Genomic DNA, 15,680 nt, shown 5'->3' with positions numbered 1-15,680 from the left:
TGCCTCAGGACATAAGTGCTGTCTTCTAGTTTTTTCCTAGGGACACTCCACCCCCACTCTGCTTCTTCCCCCCAAGGCCTCACCCTCACTCGCCTCTTCTTGCCCCTGCCACACCCCCTCCCTGCCCCTGCTCTACCCTCTCCGTGAGGCCTCTGCCCACCGCTCTCTCCCAAGCCCCTCCCTGAGCTGCCAAATAGCTGTTTGGCAGTGTGGCTGAAGAGCGGTGGCTGGTGGGTGCTGAGCACCCACTATTTTTTTCCGATGGGTGCTCCAAGGCCAACTGAGTCTGCGCTTATGCCTCAGGATCTGGCATTCCCGGTTTCCAGCCTGGCACTGTGGAATCAAGGTTACCCAACTCACGGCTTGAGCTCTGTCTCTTTAGGTCAGTTAATTTGCTGTGATGCACCTACAGCTGCAGCTAATGCCCACGCAGACCAGAGGAGGAACGATGGAAAGGAGAGTGGCTCCAGACCCCTGACATAAAACCTCAAAGCTATTCCTTAGAGATAAAGCCCTGGTCAACACCCAGTGCAGCTTGCAACTCCCATTTTGTAAATAGTTATCGTGGGTCTGAAAGATCGAGGGGGTGGGGGGGTTTCCTTCTGAAATGGTCAAAATAAAGGGAGAAAAAGTGTATTTAGAAATCACTGCCACATCAAGGGTACACGTATGACATAATGTGAAAAAACAAGCAGCACTTACTCTCCCTCGAAGGGGAGTCCTTTCCTCTGGTGACTGCAGAGAACTGAAACAAAGCCAGCGGACTAAGCAAGTCACTCCCTGCCTGAAATCCACACATCATGGAGGATACCTAAGAAGAGAGAGACAACTGTGGCTAACTTGTATGAACTGGAGCAGGATGAATTAGGTTTGCACAACCCACCACAAACAGTCCTAATGTTCTGAATACATGTAAATGTGCTTCAAAACTGGCCCTTGGTAGCCAAAAGGCGGAACACTTCTAACAAAAACCAAAAAACCAAAAAATACTCAAACCTTTCACAGAGAACAGAATACAAGGTTTTACCTCTAACCAGACTTGACAGCATAGGCCACATGAGCAAATGTTCTCCATACACAGGTGCATACACAAACTCTGCAATCAGCTAATGGCATATCTACCAGATACACACATACAAACAAGGAGTTGGTGTGCACAATTTTATCCCAAGCACCTCTAGACTGATTTTGGCTATTGATTAACTTATACCCATTTCACCCTGAAGCCAGGATACGCGTCAGGGGCCAAAGAAAAATAACCAGCAGATAACAGCATTTCTCCTCTTTTACTTTACCTATTAGTTTTGTGATTAAGAATGGACAAGTTTGCCTCTGTTCCATTCACCAATCTTCACTTCCCTGTCGTCCAGAGGGGCTCCACTGGCCTTGCATATTTATAAGGCATATATTATTATTCGTTTGTATTACACTAGCACCTAGAAGCCCCGAAGATCAGGTCCCCTAGGGCTATTGAAATACATTCAACATGTGCAATCGGATACATGATCGGTATCACACAAACAACCCAAGGTGTAGCATATAAGTGACTGCTTTATTGTTTGCATTTGCAGCCCTTTTAACCAGCCACTGACACCTACTGGGAAACCGTGAGGAAAATAAATCCTCTCTAGAAACATTGTGCTAATATGGTCTGTATTTTTTATCGGCTAATTTTTCACTGAGGGGAATGTCTGCTTTTTAAGACTTCATCTACCCTTGCTGCTTATGCCTCAATTAGCCACAGCCTTCTGTGATCCCACAATAGATTGTTCTGTGGAGTCAATTACTGTCTCACCATCAAAGGATTTGGATTTAAAAATCGAAGTGGGGAGAATTAGAGAAAACTATTAAATATGTGAAATCACCATTGCTAAATGGAGTGGTTTCTTTAAGATATTAAGGCAGGACTAAATCATAATTTCATGAGGCAGGCACAGGCAGCCACAAAGTGGACTGAAAAGCCCAGCATAATAATACGGACGCACTTTATATCTTCAAAGCCCTGTCCAGACCTGAGCTAATGAACTCTCACACCCTCTCTGTCTACAAAGAGCATCCATAGCCCTAACAGACTGCCATAAACATACAAAAGGAATAGTTTGAATTTTTAAAAGTACACAGAAAAAAGCATCAAAGTCCTTAGCTAGGATTTCAGATCACATGATGTATGAAAGAGCCACAAAAAAACTCATAGTGGGGGAATAAAGGAACAGCCATTGCACACGACACGCCCTGCTGACATCACTTAGGGAAGGTCTAAAGTTTTTGTCATGTCTGGAATAGCACAGGCAAACTTTCCTGTGCTATTCTAAATGCCCAAATATAGAGACAGAGCGTTCTCCATTCCACAAGTGCCTTGTAAATGGAGGATATGTTTAAAGGGCTGGGTGCTGTTTAGAGGGAGGGACAGAGACAATGACACTGATCAAGCCCTGCTGCAATCCCTAAAATCAATGGCGTTTTACCTACTTATACCCAGGGCTGAATTTGGTCCAATGCTACAAGTTTCTGTCTCCAGGGGCTTACAGAGGAACCTGTTTCAGGGCCATCCTCAGGTATAGGCGGCTGCTTAGGGCACCCAAAAATTTGGGACACAACTGGGACCATAAGTGCTGACTTCTCATCTTGCCAGTTATAATAATCCTCTTCTGGGCCAAAAAATGAGGCAGGAATTACTAATTACTAAGTCTCGGTAAAATTTTCAAAAGTACTGTACCTATACCACAGAGTAAGGTATTGTTTTTTGAAAGCCTAAGACTCATTTTAGAAGTGCTTTAGGCACTTGGGGGGGGGGGCAGATTTTCAGAAGGTATTTAGGTGCCTAAAGACACAGATAGACACATAGTGGGATTTTCAGAAACACCTAGATGTCTAAATCCCCTTTAAGCTCCTAATTCCCTTTAACCAAAAACTGGGCCCTTAAACTTCTAACGTGCAATAAGACTTTACAGAACTCAGGCTCCTAAATCACTTCTGAAAATGGGATTTAGGTGCTTTTGACAATTTGACCCAGTGTCTATCAGATGTTGGCACAGCAATAATGGAGAATTAACAACGCACTCAAAGCTGGAGTTCTTGTTTATCCGAGTGAGACACAGAAATCTCCATCCTTCCTGCTCCAAGTAGAGCACTCATGGTATTTTTAGTCTCACACAGAGCTCAGGCATTACAATGATGAGGACATTATGAATATTGACAGACAATTAGAAAAAGATTCCCAGGCTGTTACTGACAGCTGTATCCTGATTAGTTTAGACTAAACCACCAATTTATGGCCTGCTTTGGCTAATGGGAGAAATCATGTTTTAAACAAATTTCACTGTATTTTCATGATTGAGTTAGAATATTGTTGTCTGAAATTCTCAAATTAGATTGGGCCAGCTCAGGGTGACACAGTATTCTTGGGCTTGTCTAGTGGCCCCATCAGTTTGTGAAGAATTTGAAGTTTAGCAAACCCAACAGAAATTCAATGGTAACTATCTAAGCATTTTTGATGCACTGCAGCACCTAGGACATGACTGCTAATCACAATTGCTACTTTCTGTCATCACCAATTTTGGTGGGTTTAACTTCTGGTCTAAGGACTGAACCAAATCCCTGAGCCATCAGGTTCTGGAGAGTTTGTCCCTCCCCATACATTTCTACTGTGTCAATAATTTTCAAGTTCTGCCCTTGCCTATAGGAAATATGGATCTTCAGAGCCACTCTCAGCATATTTTACCCGTTTTTCTTTGGGGAGTGTCTCCGGAAGCAGGAAGAAGATGAAAATTAAGTCAGCAACAGAAAACATGAGCGCAAGCAAAGCTGACCGAAGATAGAAGACTTCTCCTTTTCCTGTTTCCATGGCAAGGTAAGCTCCAATCATAGGACCCACGGTAAATCCAAGTGAGAAAGCAACACCAATCATTGCCTGTTGAGATACAGTAAACTTGAAGTTCATGACCAAGAAGTTTTTAATTTTTTTTTTCCCCCTTTGGTAAAACTTGATAACTGTTAGGTCTGTCATACTCTGATAGAAGCTAAATTGTTGTGCCAAATGCTAACACAACATCAAACGTGATGAATTATGCAGGTAATGGAATTAAACACCTTTTGATCCAATTCAGAGAGTCAGTTCTAAAGCTATTCTGTCTCTTGCTAAACATCCATGCCAAAAAAAATCCACATCCACCTCGAGGGAAGGGGCAAGTGTGTGGCAAACAGCAATGAATGGCAAGGCAGAGATAACTGCAACAGAGCTGAAGCTTTCACGACTGGGCAGAAAATAAAATGCGCTACCATTCAATAAGTGGCCATGACACTTTTCAGCATGGTAAAGGGGAACCCAGAAATCATTTCCACTACTTCTTTGAAATAAAGAAAGTGGAGAAAAAATGGGGGGGGGGGAAGCGGAGAAGGTGAAACGTGCTCATTCAGTTCAGGATTTATTCACCCAAAGCGGGTCTAAAATCATAAAGCCCCGGGATGTGTTTTTAGATTGTAAAGCCGCTCAGTGTAGGATGCTGTCAGTGCATCATGTGTACCACCTTGGTGGCAGTGATGTTGTTTCTCATCCCCCATGGTTCATTTTCAATTCCTAGCTACTGCCCTATCGATGCAAGTTAGATAAAGGTGAGCAGGCTTGGCTAGGGCAGAATTAGGATTGGTGGAGTCTAAGAAAAACCTATGATTGTGCAGGAAATAGTAAAGGTGCCCCATTAGGTAGCTGTCTTCCCTCCAGTTCAGCATTAAATCAGTGCACCAGAACTGGGCTATAATGTTGGAGGAAGGAGGCTAAATACTGTGCCGATTTGTACCCTGTGCACACACACTGGCTTCAGTGGAACTTAGCACAGAATTTAGTCTAGTGTCTTTAAGAGGAGACATTAAAAACATCAGTCTAGGGCCTGACCACTTGCAGTCTGAGTACAGGACTGAAACAGGACACCCAAAGTTCTAACCCTGTTTGCAGCTGAATCCCCCTTGGGCCTGAGAACAGCCTCTTACTCTTTCTGCCTCAAATTTGCAATCTGTAAAATAAGATTAGTACTACTGGCTTACCTACCACACAGGAGTATAGTGAGGATTATTGTGTGGAAAGTGCTTTGAAAATGGAAAGTACTGTATCGGCACTTGATATTATTGTTGCCAGCATTTGTAACTCACCATGCCCTTGCTCCTAGCTTTTGGAGAGTGCAGGTCAGCAATTATAGCAGTAGACAGGCTAACATTCCCTTTACTTATTCCACCTAGGACTCTGGAGAGAAGAAAAATACCAAAACTCCTAGAGATAGCCCAGAGTGCATATGATGCTATCAACCCCACCTGCAGAGAGAAGAGGAAATTTCTCTTACACGATACAGTAAAATCAGCATAATTTTAGGATTGTTTTCTAGCTAGACTAATGTTTGAAAAGCAACATAAATGTCTGCTCCATTAATCATGAAACAACAAATGCTTTCTTGAATAAACTGGCATTTCACCAGACATGTACTACACTGAATGTCAGACAGTACAAATCCAATAAGGAGAACTCATCTGTAATCATTTCACACAATCCCACTACTGTATGTTATGTTAGGAGGAAGTTTGTCTGATGCAAAATCTATCCTGTTAATGCATTGAAAGATGTTTAGAACACCTTTGTACAACTTGCTCCATTTTGCTTACAAGACAGCCACGAAATGGGTTCCAATATAATTAAAATGTTTAAATAAAATCTGCAACCCAGAAAAATTCTAAGACAAAAAAAGAGAAAAAATCCACTGACTTGAAAGTCAATTTTAGCCTTCAATTTTGGTGAATAATAATTGAACTCACACATGCTTAATGTGTTAATCTGCAAAGACTTTATTGGATGATGGGTTGGGTATGTAATTTGTTGCCAAGATCCCTTATTCATGTTCATACTTGCACTATATTATACCTATAATTAGAGCCCTAAATTTAAACTCATAACAACTACCAAAGAGAGAAACTGTTTGGTGAATGTTCATTAATACAATAAATAAAAGATATGTTGCACTTCTGTCAAGTGCTTTCCAATCAAAGATCCCAAGGCACTTTACAAGAGGCTGGAGTAAATAATATTATTATCCCTATTATACAGATGCAGAACTCAGGGACAAAAAGATTAAGTCCAACATTTTCAGACTGAGTGCCTAAAGTCAAGCACCTAAATCTACATGTAGGCACCTGTACAGGTGGTGTGATCTTACATGTTAGAATGTCAACGGTATTGAGTTCCCTAAAAGGTACAAATAAGCACTTCTGAAAATCCCACTAGGTGCCTATCTGCACCTTTAGGCACCTAAATACCTTTTAAAATCTGGCCCTAAGTACCTAATGTTAGACCCCCATGCTTGATCAAGTGACTTGGCCAGGGGAGGCAGCAATGGTCAGGACTAGTGCTGTGCACTAAACACACTGGCCTCCCTCTGTACATTTGATTTATGCTGATTCTAGTCAGGCTGCCAGACATACCACTGTCAACAACATGATCGGCCTTCTCCCCAAGCAGTCAGATACAGCGCCCGTGAGTGGAGAGGAAAAAAACTGCAGGATGGAAAAGATGGAGCCAATCAGACCTAGAAAAGATTGATCATTAGACTTACTTATTAGGCATGCTGCCTTAGTTTTAAACACAAAGGCAGCATAATTGTTTAAGGCCTATCACTTCAGTGTGGCCCTTAAAAAACAACAACAACAACAACAACAACTCAAACACACATAAAAGATACACAATTATAATGTCAGACTGTGGCCATGAACAGCAGTTATCTCCTTGGAATGCAAAGAGCCCCAAAATATTATGGCTAAGTTGTTATTTAACTGAATTTAACTGGGTTTTCAAGGGAAAGGGAAATGCAGACAAACCAGAACAAGATGGGACTTATGAGGGAAGGACGGGGTGTGTCAGTAAAATGCAAATTCTGTGATATTTGCTAACTCTGACTGCAAACACTTCCTGCTCATGGAGAGAGGATAATATAGGATTTAATAGCCAGTCAGTGTAACACACAATTCTTTTAAGTAGTTTATAGATTAACTGAACTTGGATCGGTCACATTTAATTAGCTTATATTTTCTCCTCTTGGTATCAAAGGCAGCAGTGAGACACATCGGGGTATGTGATACTCTCAAATAAATGGCAGTGAGTCTACATATGTGAAGAGGTTCCTTGAAACCTACATTCTCTCCCTGTGATCTTTGATTCCTCTCCTCTCCTGCCATCTCTAACTCAGTGCCCTCATAAATTTGCAATACCTTTGTGACAAACTGCCAAGAAAATGCTTTGTTGTCATAGTTTTTTTTTTCTTTAAAGGAGAGAGCTGGCTTATATGTCTTAGACCACCTATCAAGGTTGAAAATGCACACAGAGGCCATGGGTTAAATTTTGCACCACTGAATGGTAAAACTGTAAAACTCCTCTTGACTTTAAAGGAGTCAGGATTTAACCTTAAGTATTTGGGTATCTGGGGGAGAATAATTTCTTTGTGGTTGCTCAACAACAAAAAAAGTAAAAAAATTAAACAAAAAACAAAACCAAAGCCATACACTCACTCACAGTTTTAGCTCACAAGTGAAGGCAGCAAGGTTCTCTCTTATTTGAATGGACATTATTATTATTATTATTATTATTATTAGCAGCATTAAAGGAGCAACTGAGCTACAAATCCATTATGCTAAGTGCTGTACAAATATATAACAAAGTTGGTTCCTATCCTGATGAGATTTACAGTCCAAGTATGACACAAGAGACAACAGGTGGGTACAGGCAGGATGGAAGGATGGAAGGACGAAGTAACAAAGAGATGATTACATTTGCAATGATAAGCAGCGGTCACCACAGATGGCTGACAATATCAGATACTCATTTGCTGTGGCAGCTGGTGCCCAAAATCATTGGTGTGCCTACAAGTATGCCCCTTCCTCACTACCTCTGTCTCATAGAGCAAAGGGAAGAAGAAGGCGGGAGAAAACAGTTACTCCCCATTCTCAGCCAGAATCCTGAAATTTTCACTCACGTCTCTTGGATGTATGAAGTGTGAAGCACCAGCGAAGGGTAGTGTAATGCAGATGGTACAGTTTAAACCACAACCTATGCCAAGAATGTGAACTTACTTGTTTACACACCTGGCCCAACACACAGGTCTCTTACCTTCCCTTGCTCACTATTAACAAATCTGAATTAGCCTTTCAGAGGCCTTGATTCACTGCTTTGCTGCCTGCAATGACTCACAGAGGAGCTGGAGAAGACTCAGTTACAACACAAGTGCCCGCGTGGCAACAAATGGTACTGCACTCTGCAGAGCAGTTGCCACGCCCCTTCCATAGACACCGCAGTGTGGCTGCCGGCTGAGGTATAAATGGTGAGCCTCTAGTCACTCGACACCCCCTGGCGATCTGCCTCCATTCCCGAGAAGCTCAGCGCTAAAGTAGTAAAGCACAGCAGGCCTGGCCTAGGAAGCTTTACTGAGGAATAGGTTGAACTGCTTGCCTGACTAGTCAGAGCTATCAGTTCCATGTAAGCACTACCATTTACCAAATATTTATAATCTGTTTCTCTTGGGTACTTCTAGGGCATCTTTTACTGTGGTATTGAAGCCCCAATTTAATAATGGTGCCATATGTTTAAAAGTTGTTCATAAATAAAAACATTACCATAGAAGACAACCTGAAAATGACACTAGATTGTAGGTTCATTCATACCTCCAAACAAGACAGTGTTGTACTTCCTCTCCAGAGGTATCCCAAACACTGAAGCAAACCAGTCCACGCCATGCTGCAGTGATAGATAAAAACCATCCTACAAAGAGAGTCATACGTCATAGTTAATGGCAATTAGGGATAGGCTGACCAGATAGCAAGTGTCAAAAACTGGGACAAGAAGTGGAGGGTAAGAGGTGCCTATTGAAAAAAAAAACCCAAAATCAGGACTGTCCCTATAAAATTAGGACATCTGGTCACTCTTCTTAGGGAACAAATTCGCTCTTGCAGGCTCTGACATTATTTGCAAAAATGTAGCATTGCTTTGTATCCCAGAGACACCACTTGAAACAACTTCCTTCCCCAAGTGTATGTATGGGTATATGCCTGATGGATCAGTGTAGTCCCAGATATATTTACCCTCCCCTTGACCTATCCTCTCTCTTTCAAAATCTCTTCCATGGTGGCACAGACAGACTCCCACAGACTAGTGCTGGGTTCTGAAGCACGAATGGGATGCAAAGCCCATGTGCTGGCTCCTAGCATCTAGCCCCTCCCTATACAGCAGAGCTAGCCTGGTTCCACGGCAGGTAGAGTCCTCAGCAATCATACAGCAAGAGTAGAAATTTGCCCCATCATGCCCTACAGAAACATATGACCAGAACACAGAGCAGAAGATGGTGAATAAAAGCTACAGAGCTAGGCACTAACTCCTACACTTGCTAAGTCTGGATTTTATACATAACAGAGCCATGATTTGAGTTACAAACTCATATCATCCTAGCCAGGTCTTCTACATTCCTGTTAGAGTCCTGAGACTCTCCCTGTTTGTCCTCCATGTTGCACACTCACCCTAGAAACCATGTGTCTCCAACACCAGCCTCCTACCCAAGAGGAAGGGGCTATGAAGAGCTTCACAGTTCCTCTTTAAAGTTACACAATTAACCAGGGGGGATGCCGATGAACAACACAAGGCTCTGAGTCTCCTTCCCACCTCCTAGAACTCAGGGAGCAATGGACTGGGACTAGGAAGGAGACCCAAGGTTTACACTTCACTATTCAAAGCACTAGACCACCAGCTCAGCCCAAACTCCTCACATTTTACTTGCGTGAGGAATATGTTGGTGACAAAATGGGAACTTTTTGTAATATTTCTATGAGGCTTATGTGTGCCTCAGTTTCTCCTATAATTTGCATTGCTACCCAATAGAGGGAAAAAGGATAAAGTTTGTTCTCAGGGCAGATTAAGAGACATGGGTGTGTGTGCATTAGAGGAAACCTCTCATCTGACTACTCATCACTGGAGACCAGGCAGCCACAGCCACATATAAGTAAAAGAACAGCAAGGTGGAGGGCAAATTCAGGACAATTACAAGAAGTAGCCACTCAGTAGTCTCTGGATTTTCCCAAACATAGACACCTGACCCCGACTCAGTGGCAAAGGTGAGAAAGTCTTACTAGGCAGAGCAAAACAAATCAATCAAATCCATTAGAACAATCTAAAAACTCTCCAGACTTATGGGTGGGTTTTATTCTGCATATAGCTTTTGAGCTGTATCAGGGGAATGGGCGCCCCTCACATCCCCCCTCCCTCTGCATCCCATTCTTCAGATCACCTCATGCCCAGACTGTATTTTCAGCAAGTACAGTTTAGTTCTTACTTACATCATTCTTGCTGTAATACTCAAGGATTGAAGGAAGGAGTGGCAAAATAAGAGTGAATCCCAGCAGGTCTATAAGGAGTGCCATGAAGACAATGGTGATCACCCGACCAGAGCCATCTTCGGCCTCTGACTTGCCTTTGGTGGGGCAGCTACTTTCCCCCATTCTCATGGCCATGTTGTCAGGCGTCGCACTTCTGAAACAGCATAACAGCACTCACTCTGAAGCATTTCAGGCACTGAGGTTATTTCACCAAAGGGAAAGAACTTGCTGACTCATTCTTACTCCATTTCCCCCACTGCAACAGTATAGCAATTGCTAGATTAGAATCCTGGTTCACTAGGAAGAGGGCTGTTTTGCAAAACAGAAAAGGCCCCAAGCCTCACAATTCCTGGACCTTAGTCACTCAGCTCATTTGTTCTGGTAAAAGTGGGGCATGATGGCAAGAACCACTGTTCAAAGGAAAACTTCAAGCACTAAATACAATCAGTCCCAGATAAATGAATCTGTGTCTTAACAGGATACAAGTGCTAAGTCATAGTATCATTAACTATACCTCTTTCACGTTTAAATACAAACCATTTTTCTGGATTTACTTATTTTGTAAAAATGTTTTCAATCCAGCATTAAAGTATAATCATGGAATGGAACTGTCTCCTCAGGTAGGTATCTAACAGTGTTTATGTCTACAGTGGATACTACAGTGATTAGTGCTGTATAAACACCTACAACAGCATGACTCGCTGACCACTTCAGAGAGGGTGTTTTGCTCAGCAATGGCAACTCAAAAAACACTGTAAAACAAAGTTCAGTTTGCAATTACTAATATGTCTTTAAATCTATACAAAACCATAGGAGGGGCATAACTGTAAGGCAGCTGACTCTTTACCAGGATCTTATTTTAATTTCTCGTACTGCTAGCATAACTATCAGCAAAATATTTTTATTATTTGTATTCTGGGAGCACCTGAGGACCCCAGCCAGGGTTGGGGTCCCATTATGCTTGCTACTATACAAACACAGAAGGCTGTCCATGCCCTAATGAGTTTACAATCTGTCTATATGTCTGGCTGTGATATATTACAAAAAGTTAGCAGTTTGTCAAACAAGATGGCGTGATTTAAATTAAAGTGTTTTACATCAGCAAGCATGAAACATTAATTTAAATAACTGTTTTTAAACTTGTTTTGTATTTGTACTTTAGTTATTTCCCCAAAGAAAGTTTCATTCTCATCGGTTGGTATAACTATTTAAATATGTTAATTTGCAAACAAATATAGTCTTTACACTAAATTTGGCACTTCTTTTCGGTAACCAGGAAGATATCATGCATCTATATACATTCATTTAAGCAATTATATAGTTTCTCTTACATTTATTCATAGTCTTAATATTGACATTTATTCAGAGTTTTAATTTTTACTTTTTTAATATTCAGAAATGGTGACTAATGCATTTCTTATTTACTAGATGATAATTTTTTATTTGGGATTTGTGTCAAGCTGCATTTGGATGAAAATTGGGATTCAATAAAAATGTACAACAGCATTTCAAAATTGTTTTTATTAGTTAAATTACACATGTTTAAATGTGCTGAATACATACAAAATTAAAATGTATCATAACATGTTTTGCATTTAAAATTATTTATTAAATAAAAATAGTATTAACTAAAGTTAGTGAATTAACAGATTGTTTCTGGTAACTATGGACAAATTTTTAAAAGGTATTTAGATGCCTAAAGATGCAGATAGGCCCCAACTAGGATTTTCAAGAGTACCAAAGCACTAGATGCCTATTGGCATCTTTAGACACCTAGATACCTTTGAATATCTGATTGCATGTCCTTCAAGATATTAGAATTAATAGATCTGATCCTCTCCCACCTGGTTTTCTTCATAGGTTAGAAGAGGAAAACAAGCTTTCCAGCTTTTTCAACTCCCAATCAGGTTTTCAACCTTCACTAAACTGATCCAAATTAAGAAAATATTCTCTCTGCACCTGCTAACTAAATTGAAATCAGAAAATTAAGGCAGAAGCTTTTCTGCACAACAAAAATTGAAAGTACTCACATTTGTGAAAATGCAAATACCATCATTCATTCAATTGTAAAGGCTGAAAATAACATAGACATTTAATACAGTTCATGACATTGTGACACATTTATAAAGCCTGAGTTGACCTGAAAAATTAAATATGCTTCCTCTGATTCTGTAAAGTTAAAGATATTCCTCTTAATTCTGTACATAGGGAAAAATACAGCCCCTTTTAACATCTTTAAAATTTTAGGAGGCCTCATTGATTCAGCATTTTATTATTTTTATTTTAGTGAGTTTAATAGATTATAGTATGTTTATGCCTTACCATAGGCTGCCACAATTTAAAATTTAATTTTAAAACAGGTTAATTTTTTAAACAAAACATGTATTTACTTTAAATAAGAAAAAATGTTAAATTAATATATCTTTTTAAAAAATATATATTTTAATCCATGATGTTGTCAAAACACTGCAGCACAATTGCTCTACACTCACATAACAACCTTCCCTCCCAAGGTCCCGACAACCCAAAAAAACCAAAACAAATTTAAATTCTGATTCTGTGTTTACTTGATCAAGCAAGAAAAACAGGAAAAATTACCTCTTTATCCTCCTTCAATTAATAGCTAAACTACTATTGACTTCCATTGCTCAGGATCAGGCCCACTGAATAATTTCTGGCATAAGTTCTATATTAAAGAGATACTCTGTATTCCAGGTACAGACCACTGGGGATATAAAATTGTGCTAAACCAAGTAACACTCACTGGAGATCTTAAAACTATTTGTGTTCTCAGACAGATATTTTCACTACAATTCTTTAGTATTGTGTTATTGATTATTGCAGCTAAACTATTAAAGAACGAACATTTTCCAGTAAACAAAAGAGGACATTTACAATCCATTTATTAACAACAATTGTTGCCATAATGCAGCCGAACCTACTACTGCATGTAACAGTTTATTTCTTTTTGTATAAGAGTATGACACTTTTTTTAATTGCAAGTCACTCTAATTATAAACATTTAGCATTAGTTGTAGGGCTTCTTTTTTCCCCGTTTTTTTTATTAGCAACTTTTGAGTTTTGTGTAGAGGTCCAAAAAAACATAGGATTTATGGCTCTTTGAATATATTGTAACAAGTAAAGTATAAACAGTATGAGTAACCTTTTTGTAATGTTCTTTAGTGCACTTTAATGTAGCATAGTTTCAAATACTACTACACTTTAGGGAACACCAGCAGTGTTTACATGGACCAATTAATGTGCCACATTAGTGTACTTTAGAAATCATACCCTTGCAGTCCACATACTACTCTGCAAAGATAAGTCCTTAGATACAAGTAACCATTTCTCATGTTGGATAAATGCCAGATTCAATTTTTTTTTTTTAAATCAGGGATGTTTATCACATAAAACCAAAAATCATGGCAGCCCACACTGCTTCCTGCAATGGCCATTCTATACTAGGGAGTATTTTAGTTCAAGAAAATAGTGACGGATGAAATGCTCTGGAAGCATGGAACGTTCAAAAAGTATTATGCTGAGATATGACAGAGACTATGAACACATGGAACAGTCAAAGACAATTGTATCAGCTTTATAAATGTTATATGTATCTTTATGGGCTAGCTAGTGATTGCATTTCTGGCTCAATGCAGGAACTCAAATCACTGAGAGATAATCAGAGCAATAACCAGGATGAAGCAAACAGGGCAGCTTCCCAGGGTGCAAATAAAGGCGTGGAGAGGGCTTGCTCGTGGGGGGGAGCGGGGGGAAAGAGAGAAAGACCACCTCCACCCTCTGACTCACCTCAGCAGACCACCCAGCCTGTCTGGGTTGGGGGGAGGGGCATGTGACCTTGCATTTCCCCTTCTCTCCTCCCCCCACGTGTCACCTCTGGGTGGAAAAATGAAAAAAATGGTAGAGAATGCAAATATACTTGCTCACCCGGGGCACCACTATGCCTAGTTACAGCACTGGGGGTAATTAATGCAAATCTCTTATGCAGCTAAGAAGTCTGTGGAAGTTTTTACCCCCTGGGGAAAGTGCATATAGTGGTTTGACCTGGTTCAAGAGGCCTGCCAAACAAACAAAGGAAAACTGTATAAAGAAACAATTCTCACCCAGGAGAGAGTCAGTCACCCTTGATCCACAACTGGACATGAGATTGTGACCAAGAGGCACAGATCCTGTGCAGAACTTGAAGTACTTTGGAACCTGCCAGGGTCTCCATGGGGAAGATGGGAGACACCTGATAAGCTAGGCATGCCTATAAACTTTTTCTTTTCTTTAAGATATGCTTCCTCTATAATGCCATTGATCTAAATAAACAATACTTTGCTTTATGAGAGCAGGCTGGTCACTGGTTAACTTTGTTTTTGTCCCCTGAGAGAACAGAAGTGTGGGTGCTAAACTGAAGTCAGACCTGCTGAGAGAATCACAGTGAAGCAGGAGGAACTGCAGCTTGAGTCCTCTGTCTGGAGGGAACAGATTGCGGGATGCTGCCCAAAGAAAGGTGATGGCTAGAGGTCTGAGATTTCAGAGGGCAGCCTCCATGAAGGGGTCAGAGGTGCAATTCCCTAAGAACTGTGACAGAAATCTCTTCACTTACTGGAACCAGTTCGTGTCCAGACACCTGAACCTCTCCTTCTTTGAGTTTCCTCCACAAATTCTCTTTGTTGCTTGCTTCCTCCTTCCCTTTCCAGCCCTCATTACACCTATTCAGTCCCCGGCCAGCAACGCCAGCCTCCCCGTTCCAAAGAACTGATTTGCAAGCTGACCCGGGTAGGTCCGTAACTCACACCTTGGGCCTCAACCTCACAGCTCCTTGCCTTTCTGGGCTTCTGCTGGAAGAGGAAACCTGTATTTCCCACCTGGAGATTTTTCTGCCAGTCTGGAGGAGGCTTTTGTGTCATTAAGAGACTGGGTTTGATTCTGGAGAGAGAAAGAGCAGCAGGGCCAGTTCCACAAACTACTTAACCTCCTCTGAGCACCAGCGTGAACAGAAAAAAGGCATCCCATGAAGTGGGCAGTCACCCACGAAAGCTCATGCTCCAATACATCTGTTACTCTTTAAGGTGCCACAGGACTCTCTGTTGCTTTTTGCAGAGTGACTAGAGACACACCTGCGAAGGTGGGGAGGGGGAGTTTGACTGAGACGCAGAGATCAAAGCATCACTTAGGGGGACATTATTCTGGCTTGGGGTGCTGGAGACCGACCCCTATCCCCAGGTGTGAGCTGCAGCCACCCTCACGTCCGGGACACCCCCCCACACACATATACCCCTGGA

The 15,680-nt window shown here is 41.2% G+C and overlaps 2 protein-coding genes across 6 annotated transcripts in view; one reads left to right on the top strand and one right to left on the bottom strand.

The window, feature by feature from the left end:
• ADD1 (adducin 1) overlaps positions 1-15,680 on the top strand; it is a 262,757-nt gene that overhangs the window by 152,391 nt on the left and 94,686 nt on the right. The gene's annotated exons all lie outside the window — the stretch shown is intronic.
• MFSD10 (major facilitator superfamily domain containing 10) overlaps positions 1-15,680 on the bottom strand; it is a 30,643-nt gene that overhangs the window by 14,128 nt on the left and 835 nt on the right. For 2 of the 5 annotated variants that reach the window (XM_050947796.1, XM_050947797.1), the window contains exons 2-8: positions 14,200-14,286; positions 10,354-10,546; positions 8,692-8,788; positions 6,463-6,566; positions 5,146-5,304; positions 3,722-3,910; positions 703-811 (exon numbers count right to left, since the gene is read on the bottom strand). In XM_050947796.1, the coding sequence (XP_050803753.1) occupies positions 703-811; positions 3,722-3,910; positions 5,146-5,304; positions 6,463-6,566; positions 8,692-8,788; positions 10,354-10,546; positions 14,200-14,286 (938 nt within the window). Of the gene's footprint in view, positions 1-702; positions 812-3,721; positions 3,911-5,145; positions 5,305-6,462; positions 6,567-8,691; positions 8,789-10,353; positions 10,547-14,199; positions 15,600-15,680 lie in introns of those variants that run through there. The other 3 variants (XM_050947800.1, XM_050947799.1, XM_050947798.1) reach the window with 3 other exon arrangements.

Source organism: Gopherus flavomarginatus, chromosome 3 (assembly GCF_025201925.1).
Source record: "Gopherus flavomarginatus isolate rGopFla2 chromosome 3, rGopFla2.mat.asm, whole genome shotgun sequence".
Taxonomy (NCBI): Eukaryota; Metazoa; Chordata; order Testudines; family Testudinidae; genus Gopherus; species Gopherus flavomarginatus.
The sequence above is the reverse complement of the archived record's forward strand: the minus strand, read 5'-3'. Positions and strand labels throughout refer to the sequence as shown.